Here is a 14,013-nt window from a genome sequence, read left to right as displayed (position 1 = left end):
CCAGACACATGCTAATACTGAAGTTTCATCCTGAAGTAGCATTTTCTATTGTGTGTATTTGAGTGATTGCAGTCTGGGATCATGGGTGTCTAACATTTTGAATATTTGCTGTCAAAGTCCCGCTGGAGGCACTAAGCACCCACTTAAGCTGCTATAGATGAAGTCTTTCATGTTATGTTTAATTATTGCCATCTTCCTCTGGTTTTATGACGACTGGAAGGAGCCAATTGAGATCAAAGATAAAACTTGTGGAAACCATTTTCAAATCCCTGACACTGACAAATCCCGGCTGTGGTTGACGGTTCTGGCTCCACCCGAACCAAGGAAGAGCTTATCTTGTTTTCTTATTAAATAGTGAAGCGTTTAAGGTGCTTTGAATACTGTTTACGCTTGGAGTATTTGCCATGTCCGTCTGCGTCAGGAGATTAAGTTTGTCGAAGCTGCGTCTTTCACTGCATTTTATCCACAGTCAGATTCATCCAACCCGAGGATCGTGATGCAGCTATAATGTTCAAATATAATGGAATAATATCGACAAGTACGAGCTCAAATGATCCCAAATGTATCTGAAATGCAATGACGTTTATGTGATTTGGTTGGACATTTTGACACTTGGCAATTGGTTAGTTGAACAAAGAATCTTGTTGTGTTTGGTAATAAAAGGTTTGTTGAATTTGCCTAGTCTAAAAAGCTGGGCCATATATTTGAGAGGTAATTTCATGTTTTTCTATATACTATATTCATTACATTACAAATGACTCTCTGGCGACGACTGTTGATTTTTTTGGGCATAATGTGCTCTGAATGCAAGAAAATACTGTGTTTAATTGAGATTTTATTGAGATTTTACTATTTATTAGTTCAGGAAAGACACAGTGTTACTGATACAAAACTGATAAACATTTACTATCACCAAATATGGGCATAACACGTTATTAACAGGTTCTAAACTTTTTTTCTATTAAGTTGGTGGGCAAAAATTGTGCCAAAATATTTAATAAGAAGTAACTTTTGGTTGGGGCCTATTTTTCCAAAACACCTGAAAAAATGTAATATACAAAAAATGAGTAAAGCTGGTTTCTGACACTAAAATAAGCATTTTTGGGGGTTTTGACAATTTTCTTTTAAAAGCTGAAGGTCAATTCACTACAAATGAGTTTTAGGGACTTGTAATAAAGCAAAAAAATGTCCTATTATGTTCTCACTTTATTTTAGGGTAGTATTTTACTTTCGGACTACAAACTGACCCTGAATGATTGATTTGACTGTAAATAAGTGGGTTACAGCTTCATTTTTTCATGTACAGCATATGAATCATCTCGAGAGTTCCCTTTTTATAAGACGGACAAAATGGAATAAAATAAAACGTCCCAACGTCCCACGCGTGAGGGGTTAACAGTGTTGTCATTGTGGATAATACTCTGCAGCAGTTCATCACACTTCATCCTCTTGGGCTGTCTTGTAAGTCTTGTGGGGGTGTGTCCGAGTGTTGTGGGGGGAGAAGAGGAGGAGGAGGAGGAGGAGGAGGAGGTGGAGAAAGAGGAGGAGGAGGACGGTGCAGTCACTGGACACAGCTCTTGCTCTCTGGCCCTGCTCCACTCCTGATATGCTGCAGTCATGTGGATAACATTAACCTGCGCGCTGGGCTGCCTTCTGCTCCTCGAGCCTCTCCACATGGGACGGCCCGTGGATGGGAAACAGACTCAGGTGGTATGTTCGGAAGTGTATGGAGCGTGAGGCTGCGTGTGTTGCTTGGGTGTTGAATGAAGAGCTGGTGTGGTGGTGGGAAGCAGTGTAAAAGATTGATTTTTGTCGTATTTTAGCTTAACTCGTTTAATTTCTCTTCAACAGTTGAGTCATTATTGATGGGAAGCTTTATTTGTGATGTTGTTAAGACTTTGGAAATGTAACAGCAGACAAACCAAGCCAACTCTGTATTGTCTACTAAGCTTTTTTTCTGGTGAAGATTGATCATATATTAATTGCATATCTGAATTAAGAGAGATTTACGCCTTTACATGGAATTACAATGTCTTAACGTGCTGTTGTTTAGTCTGTTTGTGAATCTTTATTTATCTTGCATTATCTTGACTTTTTTTTATTGTACTGCTGCAGTTCCTCTTTCATGTTCCAACACTGACATTTTCATCATCTTATGTTGAAAAATGGGTGAGGATTTCCAGCCAAATCTGAATCCACAAGCCTCTTATTACTATACAAATACATCCATATTTTTTTTACAACATTGACTAACATTACGTGAGCTTGGTTGTGGAAATATTGACTGAAGTGACAATATATCGGTGCCAGTATTGGTATTTCTTCTCGTGTATCGGTCTGACATGTACAGTAGCACCATATTTTGAATAAGTCTCGCTCGTCCACTGTGCGGTTTGTCCTCGATGCGTCACATGTGTTTTTAAACTGAATATTTACACTAGACACAACAGTAGTAGATGTGTTTGTCCTTCCTTTGTTTCTCAACTCGACCCTGTCACTGATGCAGATGATGAAGATGTCCCTCTCCTTCTCTCTCTCCTTCTCTCATCTTTTCTCTCTCAGATTTTGTGATTATAGCTCAATCATTTAAGAGGCTGTACCATTTTGTCCATGTAATAAAGTTGCTGTTTTGCTCCAGCACAAATGTATTGTTAGAGTCAGAATCAGACCGCTGTGTGCTGTGTGCTGTCCGGTTTTCATTTCAAGAACTATCTTAAAAGAACGCAGCTGGTGCAAAGGCAGAGCATCGTTTGAGGATGATGCAGATGAAGATAGAGCAGTCGTGGTGATATTTTTTAACACCGTAAACAGAATGTAGAATTTTTATTTTTGTTCCATGATTTGTTATTCATTTATAAGATAAAATAACCTTAATCACAGAATACAGAAGGAATAATCGCACTTGCACTCACTATAAGAGCTACATTTCTATTTTTCTCACTAACTCGGTGCAGTTTGAAACCTAGATTCCATGATCAAATATCGCAATGTATTTCTTTGACTTAAGAAGAGTCACTGAAGTTCAGAATAAAACAGAACTCTGTAAATCCGTGTCCTGCATATGTATCTGTAAATATATTGTTAAAACTCTGCTGATACTCTTGTTCGTACATGTCCTGCACAGCACTCCTGAACACGCCGGACGTATGAGTGAGTGACCGTCGCCCTCGCACTCGCACAGAGCCGTGCAGCGCCGCTGTCCGTCCGGCGCGATGAGCTCTGGACAGTGGTCAGACGGGCCGGTCAGATGGGCTCAGGTGTGCAGAGATCAAGTGTCCGCGGCCTGCAGCGCTGCCCCCACAATGGCCGCCTGTGTGACATAAAGGGGCTTTGTTTCCAGCTCGCACGGGGGAGATATGCCCCTCCATTATGTCTCTATTAATGCCACATAGTACAGTACCAGCGCCCAGGGGATTATGGGTAGTCGCCGGGTTCAAAGGCGTCGAGCTGAATGAACCATTGATGATGCTGTTTAAAAGCAGAACAACACATCTAATATTGATGTGTTATTTAACCGTTTACACATTTAATTTAGATCTGATGTTGTTAAAGTGTTCGTTTGATCGTGGGCACTATTTTAAAGATGCACTGTGTCACTTTTCTGGTGGAGGCGCCAAGTTACAGGTCAGAGCTGCGGAGAGACGAGTCCGCTCGAAGTAAGAATCCATGTTTTTCGGGGCATTTTGTGCAATAGACACATCTTTAATTGAATGTATTTAAGATAGTCTAATGGCAGAAGTGTAACATCGCCATGGAGACGGGCAGGTGGCAGACTCCCACAGAAAAGCTCCATAATGCGTCTTTAATGAGGCGCTTGGATATAGCAAACGAATGGCAAATTACTAAAACGTTTGACTGATTAGGAACTCAAGATTTATTTTTTCTTGCCTCAGAAATGTTTTATCATCTTTTTAACTGGTCTTTACTTAAATTTGTAACATTAACCACATTGTAAAGAAAGAAAAGAAGTTACTCTGTGTAAATGGTTAAAGTTGCCACTAATGATTATTTTAGTAGTCGACTAGTCAGACAAATATTGATACTGGAGACATTTTGATGACATTTTTAAACAAATACAGGTTGAAACATGGCGACTAGATCTATATTTATGAATGAAAATCTGAAATTGGATCGAATAATTCTGCTTTGTTTGTTACAGAACGTCTTTTGGCACATGCTCGCAGAGTCTGTATCAGTCCAAATCACTATAACAATGATCAAAATACAATTATTCCCATGATTTATTGCGGCCGTAAGTGATGCACACTGTCTGTCTGGTTCCTCTGTCTCGTGAATGCGCGCTCGTCATCTGCAGTGCAAATACCCGGCGTGAGGGCGTGTCCGGGCGGGCGGTCGAGCGGTCGAGCGGGCGGGCGGGTGTGAAGAGGTTCGGCTGCTGATGACTTTGGCAGCTCTCACAGTGGAGCTCTGACTGCAGCCCAGGGCCTAACCTCAGTGTGGGCAGTGGCCGTCGTGCACGGACACGTTCAAATAAAGACGCTTTAATGGACTATTTGCCCAAAGATGGCACGTGACGTCATCTGATATTGACACGTTTTACTTTATTAACGTCGGCAAGTCTCCCCGAGCGTTCAAAGGTTTCATATAAATGCTTTCACATCTACAGCACGGACCACTCGGCTCCAGGAAATGTTTCTCTTTTGGAATAAAAGTAGTGACAAAATGTATTTATTTGGGATATAATACGGTTATAATGATCATGGTTTTATGAGTGTGAAGATTGATGAAATAATGCCCCATATTTGTCTGATATCAATATTTTTACCAATATATTTAATTGCACATAGCTATCAAATAGAGTTCTAAGAGTTGGGTGAGGTTTAACTGATGGACCACCTTCAATCACTCTTGACACATTCATTTGAGCAAAGTGAGCGATGAGTTTTGCCCAGTGACAGAACGACAAGACTCGAACCGCCAAGCTACCGGTTATAAGGCACCCACACTTAACACCTGTTGCAGCAAAATGAAGGTTTTGAACGCGGTTTATCAAAATGTTTAGTGGTAACACCTGCTTTTTCTTTGTCTCCAGAACGAGCACGAAAGTCACGGTGAAACTGCTACAAATCAAGATGCTGTGGACCAGAGACTTGAGCCAGACGTCCATTCAGTCCAATCAGCCCTGGACAAGGAGCTCCCCATTTTGGATTTTGGTTTGCATAAAGATCTTGTAGAATCACACGACCTGGAGGAGTCAGGGACACATCTCCCTCACGTGGAGACAGACAATGTAACATTTCTGGATAAGTATTCTCCAGCGCTGGATGGTGGAAACCTGGTGTATGGAACCGACCACAGGCTGTACAGACTTCATCAAGGACCTCCTGGTTTCATGGGACCGCAGGGCAAAGCAGTGAGTGTTATTACGTATTATCATGTTGTTTGAGATCGATTTAAAGATTATAGAATGTTAATGTTGTTGTCTTAAGCAGTGTTGATTCATAATCATGGCAGATTCATCAACTACATAGAAACAACACAAATTGTAATAATTTCTCAAAGGAAACACTTTCACAAAGGTTAAGTGCTGGTTTAAACCCGAGCATCAAATCAGCAGCTCCGTGACGCACCTGTCAGACGATCAGAGAGCCTGCGGTGCTTCTGTGCCAAGTACATGCAAAGTACGTGCCAAGTACGTGCCAAGTACGTGCCAAGTACGTGCCAAGTATGCGCTGAACCTCGGGCAAAAGCTCATTTTGCTGACCACAGTGATTGTTTGATGTACAAAGACACTGTTGACAAACTGCTTAAGATCAACACAAATGTCTGCACATGAGCTCCCAAGAAGGAGATCGTGGGGTTGATTCCCGGACCAGACCAACATCACATGATCTCTCTGGATGGAGTTTGCATGTTCTCCCCGTGTTACCGTGGGTTCTCTCCGGGTTCTCTGGCTCCTCCCACCGTCCAAACACATGCATGTGTTAGGCAAAAATTGACAACTCTAAATTGGCCCGAGTGAATGAATGTGAGAGTGAATGTCTGTGTGTCTCTGTCTCTGTGTTGGCCCTGCGACGAGCTGGCCCCTGTCCAGAGTGTGCCCCGCCTAAGGCCCAAAGTCACTGGGATAGGCTCCAGTCACCTGTGACCGCGAACGGGAACAAGCGGTAGAAAATGAACGAATGAATAAATATATATTTGGATTCCATGATGCTCCTGGACCCTGAATAGCTCTGCTCAGTTTAGGTCGGTTTAGGTCGGTTTAGGTCGGTTTGGGTCGGTTTAGGTCGGTTTGGGTCGGTTTAGGTCGGTTTAGGTCGGTTTGGGTCGGTTTAGCTCGGTTTAGCTCGGTTTAGGTCGGTTTAGGTCAGTTTAGGTCGGTTTAGGTCGGTTTAGGTCGGTTTGGGTCGGTTTAGGTCGGTTTAGGTCGGTTTAGGTCGGTTTGGGTCGGTTTAGGTCGGTTTAGGTCGGTTTGGGTCGGTTTAGCTCGGTTTAGCTCGGTTTAGGTCGGTTTAGGTCAGTTTAGGTCGGTTTAGCTCGGTTTAGCTCGGTTTAGGTCGGTTTAGGTCAGTTTAGGTCTGCATTAAGACGCCAGCACTCGAGCTTGACACTTAAATCCTCTGCCACAGCAAGAGTCCAGGAACTGAAACTTGACCTTCTGTTTGTGAGGAAACAGGCCTAACCACACAGCCACCACTCACTAACTATGGTTACGGTCAATTATTAGCACTAAAAAATGTTGGTCAATGTAATATTAAAAAGTGGATTTTAAAGACATGCCACTGCCCTCTATTTACTCAGACAAGCACAGTTCTGTTCTGGAAAAGCCCTGAACAGAAGGTCCATTGTAAGGTTCACATAACTATTCATAAACATTAGCTTTGGTTTTAGGACATTTTTGCCAATTCTTCATGGTTCAATTATACAGGACTTTATTCAACCAAAATTATAGCCATGAAGACTTGAGTCAGGCCGGACTGGGACGTGACCAGAGCGGCCTCTTTCAGGTCCAGCAGCCAGTGAAGATGGTGCAATATTTCTGCCAATTTGATTCATCATCATTGTAGTTATAATAATCTGTGTTATTTGTCGTGTAGGGTTGTCCTGGGATACAAGGACCAATTGGATTAAAAGGTGACAAGGTAAGCCCCTCTTTATTTGTCTTCTACAATAAAGTATAAATAACTAAACTGTTGCTATGATGAGATGCACGTTTGTTCAGTTTGTGGCTTTATTTATCAAACAGCTGCAGGTTTTATTCACAAGCCCCAGACCAAGTGTGCAGCAAAAGTACATTATTACACAGTTCTTCTTTGTTCGATACACAGTACATTATGTCTACATGAGGTCATATGTGGATAATCATTATATAACACTTAAAAACGGGATGTATGATTTTCTTTCAAAATGAAACAAGAATTTGATTTAACTGAATTGAACTATACATACACAATCATTTTATGAAATGAACGTTTGAATGAACTGTACAACATCACATTCCTGCCCATACTGTACATTTATTACCATTATCAATATTTAGTCTTGTCAGTAGAGTTTGGGTTAATATACAGTAAGTTCATTCACCAGAGACATCGCCGAGCTGGAGGGTTAGTGTACACATTCACTCATGCAAACACAGGTAGAACATGCAAGTGCTGCGTTTCAGTTGTCCTCTTCCATGTTCCCACTTGTAAATTCACACTGGAACAGTCCAACTCCGAGGCTGGCGGTGGTAGAAGGTCCTTGTGTTGTTTCCCTCACTCGCGGCCTGTGAAGCTGCTCCTGCAGCTGAGCCGCTGCAGTTATTCACTCTTGTGCTAATGTTCAATTCAATTCATTTTTGTAACGCCTAAGATCACAACAGCCGTTGCCTCGATGGGCGACAATAAAATAGAGAAGCAGATTAAACATGTTCACTGGAATTTAGCAAATGGATGGATGTCCCAGCATCCCCTGTCCTGACCCTCGTCCTGACCCTCGTCCTGACCCTCGTCCTGCCCCTCGTCCTGACCCTCGTCCTGACCCTCGTCCTGACGGAAAAACGACAAAAAAAGAGAGAGATGTAGATAAGAACGTTCATCCAGGCTTTTAGAATCTCTCTATGGACCACCAGAAGTCCAGTATTTTGAGAGCGACGTGCTCTGATTGGACGATATGGTACTAAAGCATCTTTGAGGTGAGATGTGACCATGTCATTTATGACTTTATAAGTCATACATTTTAAATGTAATGCTGTGAACATCTACACAGGGCTAATGACAGCATAACTCCCCAGGGAGGCTCCCAGGAGGCTCCAGAACAAATGCCAGAGCCTCGGCTCTACTCCGAGCTCCTCCTGTGTGACTGAGCTCCTCACCTTATCTCTAAGGGAGCGCCCAGCCACCCGGCGGAGGAAACTCATTTCGACCACTTGTATCCACGATCTTGTCCTTTCGGTCACTACCCAAAGCTCATGACCATAGGTGAGGTCAGGAAATCGAGAGCTTTGCCTTTTGACTCAGCTCCTTCTTCACCACAACGGTCCGATGCAGCGACTGCATCACTGCAGCCGCTGCACCGATCCAACTGTCGATCTCACGCTCCATCCTTCCCTCACTCATGAACAAGACCCCGAGATACTTGAACTCCTCCACCCACCTGAAGAGGGCAAGCCACCTTTTCCCGGTCGAGAACCATGGCCTCGGATTTGGAGGTGCTGCTTCACTCTCGGCTGCAAACCCAGTGCATGTTGCAGGTCTTTGTTTGATGGCGCCAGCAGGACAAGATCGTCTATAATAATATAATAACTATGAGTAATACATTGCTCGTTTTCTTCTGGACACTGGAACACAAAAACTCTGAGAAAACTTCACTCTGAGGTTTGAGTTCTGACCTCAGAGGACAAATGGAACCACACAGGAAGCACTCACATTATGTTCTTCTCCTCTTCAGGGCTCTTATGGTCCCCCTGGTCTGGATGGGCAGCGTGGGGAGCCAGGACCCCCTGGAGTGCCAGGTCTGCCCTCTCTGTTTCTTTGGAGGAACACTGAGGAGGACTGGACCGCTTTTAAGGTGAGGAATGGTTTGACCAGCCTGTTTGACCAACCCAGCCCACGATCTAGCCTGCTGGACACAGAAGAGGCTCCAAACCAACATACAAGACACAATTATTTTATAAAATATAAGAACATTACTGACATCAAAGAGTTAAAACATGATCAATAATGACAAATCACAGCCATTTTTATGATCAAATCCTCTTGTTGCAAAATTGCAAAATCCTGTTCTATCAACATGTTCTGACCTCGTCATTTACATTTCACACGAGGATGAGACTGAAGAGGTCATTTACACAAGGAAAAAGTCTAATAACCATTAAAAAAATATCTGTACGGGGCCAAAAGGCCCATCTCGGTGCAGCTCTGGTCTTTATCTTTAGACATGTTCTGGTGGGTTATTTGCTCAAAGCTGCAGTTGGCAATAAAATGCTTTTCTGTGAAAAATCACTGACATGTTCACACAAAAGAACATAATTATGGATTTGAAAGGTTATTGGTCATTGTAGATGTGCAGAGAGTACATGACTCCTGAGCGGCCAAACTCCTAAACTCCTAAAGTTCAGCTCAGGTCAGCAAAGTTTACGTATGTGTACAATTAATTACGCTGCAATTAAACTCACGTTTCTACAGCAGCACATTTTTAAAAAATCTGGTTTCATTTATTTGAGTCATTCTTTGTTTATTTGAATAGTATGTTCTGTTCATTCACCTTTTCCCACTAAAATAGACCGTTTTTAAATGGAAATGCATGAAATACTGGATCATCTTTTTATCACACATAAAAATGATGTCACTTTGAGAACCGGCCACAGAAGCTGATGTATCAAAGTATGAAAAGAATCTATAAATAATGTCCAAAGATTCCGATAGAGCCCGAAACATCCCAGACTTTTCTCATTGATTCCAGTGGATTCATCTGCACTGCACATGCTGCATTTGAAATGTGTAAATCATTTAATGCTGGCGCTTTGGAAATGCATTGATTTTATTTAAAGTGACTGAAAGTCAATGAAATTCTGTTTTAAGTTTAAAATATTGAAGTTTGTCTTTTTTCCCTCTGCCTCAGAATGTCCTCCAAATGATAATGTATAATATCATATACAAACTGTAGCTGTAAACGTCGGGTTCATGTTTCCTCTTTGTTATTACAGATGCTCTCGTTTTGCATAAAACATACGTTTCATACGTCCACCAGGGGGCGCACGGTGGCAGAGCGGTTAGTGCCCTCGCTTCCCAAGAAGGAGATCATGTCCTCCCCGTGTTACTATGGGTTCTTTCCTGCTCCTCTCCCTGCTCCTCTTCCTGCTCCTCTCCCTGCTCCTCTTCCTGCTCCTCTCCCTGCTCCTCTTCCTGCTCCTCTCCCTGCTCCTCTTCCTGCTCCTCTCCCTGCTCCTCTTCCTGCTCCTCTCCCTGCTCCTCTCCCTGCTCCTCTTCCTGCTCCTCTCCCTGCTCCTCTTGCTGCTCCTCTCCCTGCTCCTCTTCCTGCTCCTCTTCCTGCTCCTCTCCCTGCTCCTCTTGCTGCTCCTCTCCCTGCTCCTCTTCCTGCTCCTCTTCCTGCTCCTCTCCCTGCTCCTCTTGCAGCTCCTCTTGCTGCTCCTCTTCCTGCTCCTCTTGCTGCTCCTCTCCCTGCTCCTCTTGCTGCTCCTCTTCCTGCTCCTCTCCCTGCTCCTCTTCCTGCTCCTCCTCCTGCTCCTATCCCTGCTCCTCCTCCTGCTCCTCTTCCTGCTCCTCCTCCTGCTCCTCTCCCTGCTCCTCTCCCTGCTCCTCTTCCTGCTCCTCTTGCAGCTCCTCTTGCAGCTCCTCTTGCTGCTCCTCTTCCTGCTCCTCTTGCTGCTCCTCTCCCTGCTCCTCTTGCTGCTCCTCTTCCTGCTCCTCTTCCTGCTCCTCCTCCTGCTCCTCTCCCTGCTCCTCTTGCTGCTCCTCTTCCTGCTCCTCTCCCTGCTCCTCTCGCTGCTCCTCTTGCTGCTCCTCTCCCTGCTCCTCTCCCTGCTCCTCTCCCTGCTCCTCTCCCTGCTCCTCCTCCTGCTCCTCTCCCTGCTCCTCTCCCTGCTCCTCTCCCTGCTCCTCTCCCTGCTCCTCTTCCTGCTCCTCTTCCTGCTCCTCTTCCTGCTCCTCTCCCTGCTCCTCTTGCTGCTCCTCTTCCTGCTCCTCTCCCTGCTCCTCTTGCTGCTCCTCTCCCTGCTCCTCTCCCTGCTCCTCTTCCTGCTCCTCTCCCTGCTCCTCTCCCTGCTCCTCTCCCTGCTCCTCTCCCTGCTCCTCTCCCTGCTCCCATGATTGGCTTCACAGTTGTCCCTGAGCATAAACACACAGAATGCTGAGTGTGCAGACAGTGACCACATGGGGAACAATGGGACTCTATACTGGGCCCTTCCGAGGGCCCCGGCCGCACTGTGCTGACAGCATCACACAGTGGCCTGCAGACTTCAGCCTGTAGTGAGCGTGTCCCTCCCGGGGCAGCGTCTGGAGCCGGTCCAGACCTCTCTCCTGGCCGCTCCCTGGACCCGTGCTCCTCCAGGCCGGTCGCTCTGGCTGTCAAAGGCCCCTGTGTTACTGCCCCGTCGGAGCACACTGGGGGCTGTGAGGGCCCGCCGCTCCGCAGAGGCTGGAGGCTTAGGGGAGGTCCCGGGCCGCAGTGCCAGTCTGAGGTTCAGCTAACATCACGGGACGAGCTTCAATGGAACCACCGCACGCGCAGGGCCAAAGCAAACACTGCCTGGAGAGAGCTCTCGTGGTGCAATAAACTTAAAGGACTCTCACAAGTTGATTTGTTTTATAAATTGACATAAATTATACATACGACATGCAGAGGTGGAAAGTAACACTGTACAAAAGGAAAAGTACTGTAATTAAGTAGGTATCTGTACATTTTACAGTGGATACTTTTACTTCACAACATTTGAGAGGTTTTTGTACTTTTTACTCCACAATAAGTAAAAACGACCAGGAAAATCGCTTCTGATGACCAAAAATCTGGACAATTCAGATTAAAACATCAATTCAAATTTGACATTTTAATCTGTGTAAACTACTTTCACTTTTTACTCTTACTTTAATACTTTTACTTTAGGATATGTTTACTCCTGTATCTGCACTTTTACCTAAGAAACAGTAAATGATGCGTCTTCCACCGCTGACAACATGAACTGCCATACGTAAAATACAAAAAACCTTTCATATTTTACTGTTATAATCATAATATTCACAATTCCATTAGACTAATCTATGTAGAGACGTACTTACAAGAGGAGGGTCGAGTAGCCAAAAAAAGAAGCAACACAAATGAGAAACCCTTAATATTTGAAGGAGCAGACTTGAGTAACCACACCTTTTAATCTAGTAAAAGTACTGTTAAAATGTAAAGTAAATGTCTGCTGTCTAACAAAACAACTCAAAAAGTACAATTTGAATGCAACTTAAACCGAGTTTTCTAATTTTGACTTTTTTTGGTATAGTTTTACACCAATCAAGCAGGTATTTGTGGAGAAAAATCTGTAGAAAATGACAGGAAGTGACATCACACCAGTTCATTCCAGTCAAAGTTTATGCAGAATTTACACAAATAATTTACTTTTTTTGACTCTCTAAACATGAATCAACTAAATAAAGCTGCTCGCTATTTTTATTAGTCAAATTAAAAGGATTGTGACGGATGATTTTTTTCCTAGTGTGATGTCATCAATTACAAACAGGAAGTGAAATGATAAACCTTAAACCTTAAAAATGTGCTATCCTGTGATAAAATGTTTATAATTTTTTGCAAAATTTTAAATATATTTATCCTGCATTTTAGTTTAATGAGTATTCAACCTGTCAGAGGCACTTTAATGAGACATCTAACAAAACTATTTTACTAGATTACAATATTCTTACTCTATGCAGACGAATATAAGATGTTCTGCCTGTGGTGTTATAAGATATAGAATGTAAAAGCTATACTACATGTCTTTAGTAAGTACTTTTACCTTCATGTCTTATTAGAAGAAAAATAGTTAATATTTGAAAAGAAGACTGATAATAATCCAAATCTAATCATTGGTTCTAGTGTTTTTGTCTCATTTAGAGTCTCGTTAGGTAATCATGGGTTTCAACTTCCTGTTTTTAGGTGCGATTTTGAGCACTTTGCACCAATCACCTGATGTAAGGTTTAGTTTTGAATGTGTCTTTGCCATGGCAACGGTGATGCGGATTCCTTACTCTGAAACACATGGAGTTATAGACTTGGTTTGGTTCTGGTGACACGACAGAAGCTGCTGGACTGAACAAAGATAAACGTCTTGTCAAAATTGAAATGTTGTAAGAAAAATGGTAAAAAGGATTTGGCCTCTTCGTGACCATAAAGATCTCTGCTCTGTCAAATAATGGGCACGGTATTTTGGAGTGGAGGTCAAGAATGTGATCAATGCACTTAAAACCAGACTGAGTTTGGTGAAGGAAACAGGATTACGTTGAACAGTTTAACATGTGAAGGATCTGTCTTCCAGAGGTCTCCCGTCTTCCAGATGCTGAGGGCCGGCTGGCCTGTGAGTAGCTCACTCTTGACAGTTTCTTTGAATCCATTTCTCTGAATCTCATGGTTACGGTTTTTGTTTTTCAGGTGATGCCCGGCCCTCCAGGACCTCTCGGACAAATGGGCAAACCTGGTCTGCCTGTGAGTTTCACACAATGAGAATATGTCCAACGAGGGACAGCTGAAAGGCTTTATATATATATTATATATATGGACTAAGAAGATCTACTTTTGTCACGTCACAAGCAAAGCCTTGTACAATAAATGCATTTAAATAGAAAGTAAATATTGAAATATAATTTAAACTAAAGCGGGGGTGCCCAACTTTTTTCTTTTAAAAGCAAGTTTTTACCCATATCATATTGTTAAAGCAGCTGTGTCAAAATGAGACTGCTGTGTGACGTTTGCATATAATAATAATGATAATGCATTGGTACAGTGCTTATCCAGATGCTTAAATCCCTGTACTATTTAGAACATTATTCATTCATTCATTCATTCATACTC

General features: G+C 43.2%; 1 protein-coding gene across 1 annotated transcript in view; it reads left to right on the top strand.

Moving 5' to 3' along the window:
* LOC140346871 (uncharacterized) overlaps positions 1–14,013 on the top strand; it is a 33,338-nt gene that overhangs the window by 12,820 nt on the left and 6,505 nt on the right. The window contains exons 5-9 of the mRNA XM_072433091.1: positions 5,054–5,374; positions 7,059–7,103; positions 8,893–9,012; positions 13,481–13,519; positions 13,594–13,647. Coding sequence (XP_072289192.1) covers positions 5,054–5,374; positions 7,059–7,103; positions 8,893–9,012; positions 13,481–13,519; positions 13,594–13,647 — 579 coding nt within the window. The remainder of the gene's footprint in view (positions 1–5,053; positions 5,375–7,058; positions 7,104–8,892; positions 9,013–13,480; positions 13,520–13,593; positions 13,648–14,013) is intronic.

This window comes from Eucyclogobius newberryi, unplaced genomic scaffold, assembly GCF_026437365.1.
Source record: "Eucyclogobius newberryi isolate DKJ021-1_F unplaced genomic scaffold, fEucNew1.0.hap1 SCAF_6, whole genome shotgun sequence".
NCBI lineage: Eukaryota > Metazoa > Chordata > Actinopteri > Gobiiformes > Gobiidae > Eucyclogobius > Eucyclogobius newberryi.
The sequence above is the reverse complement of the archived record's forward strand: the minus strand, read 5'-3'. Positions and strand labels throughout refer to the sequence as shown.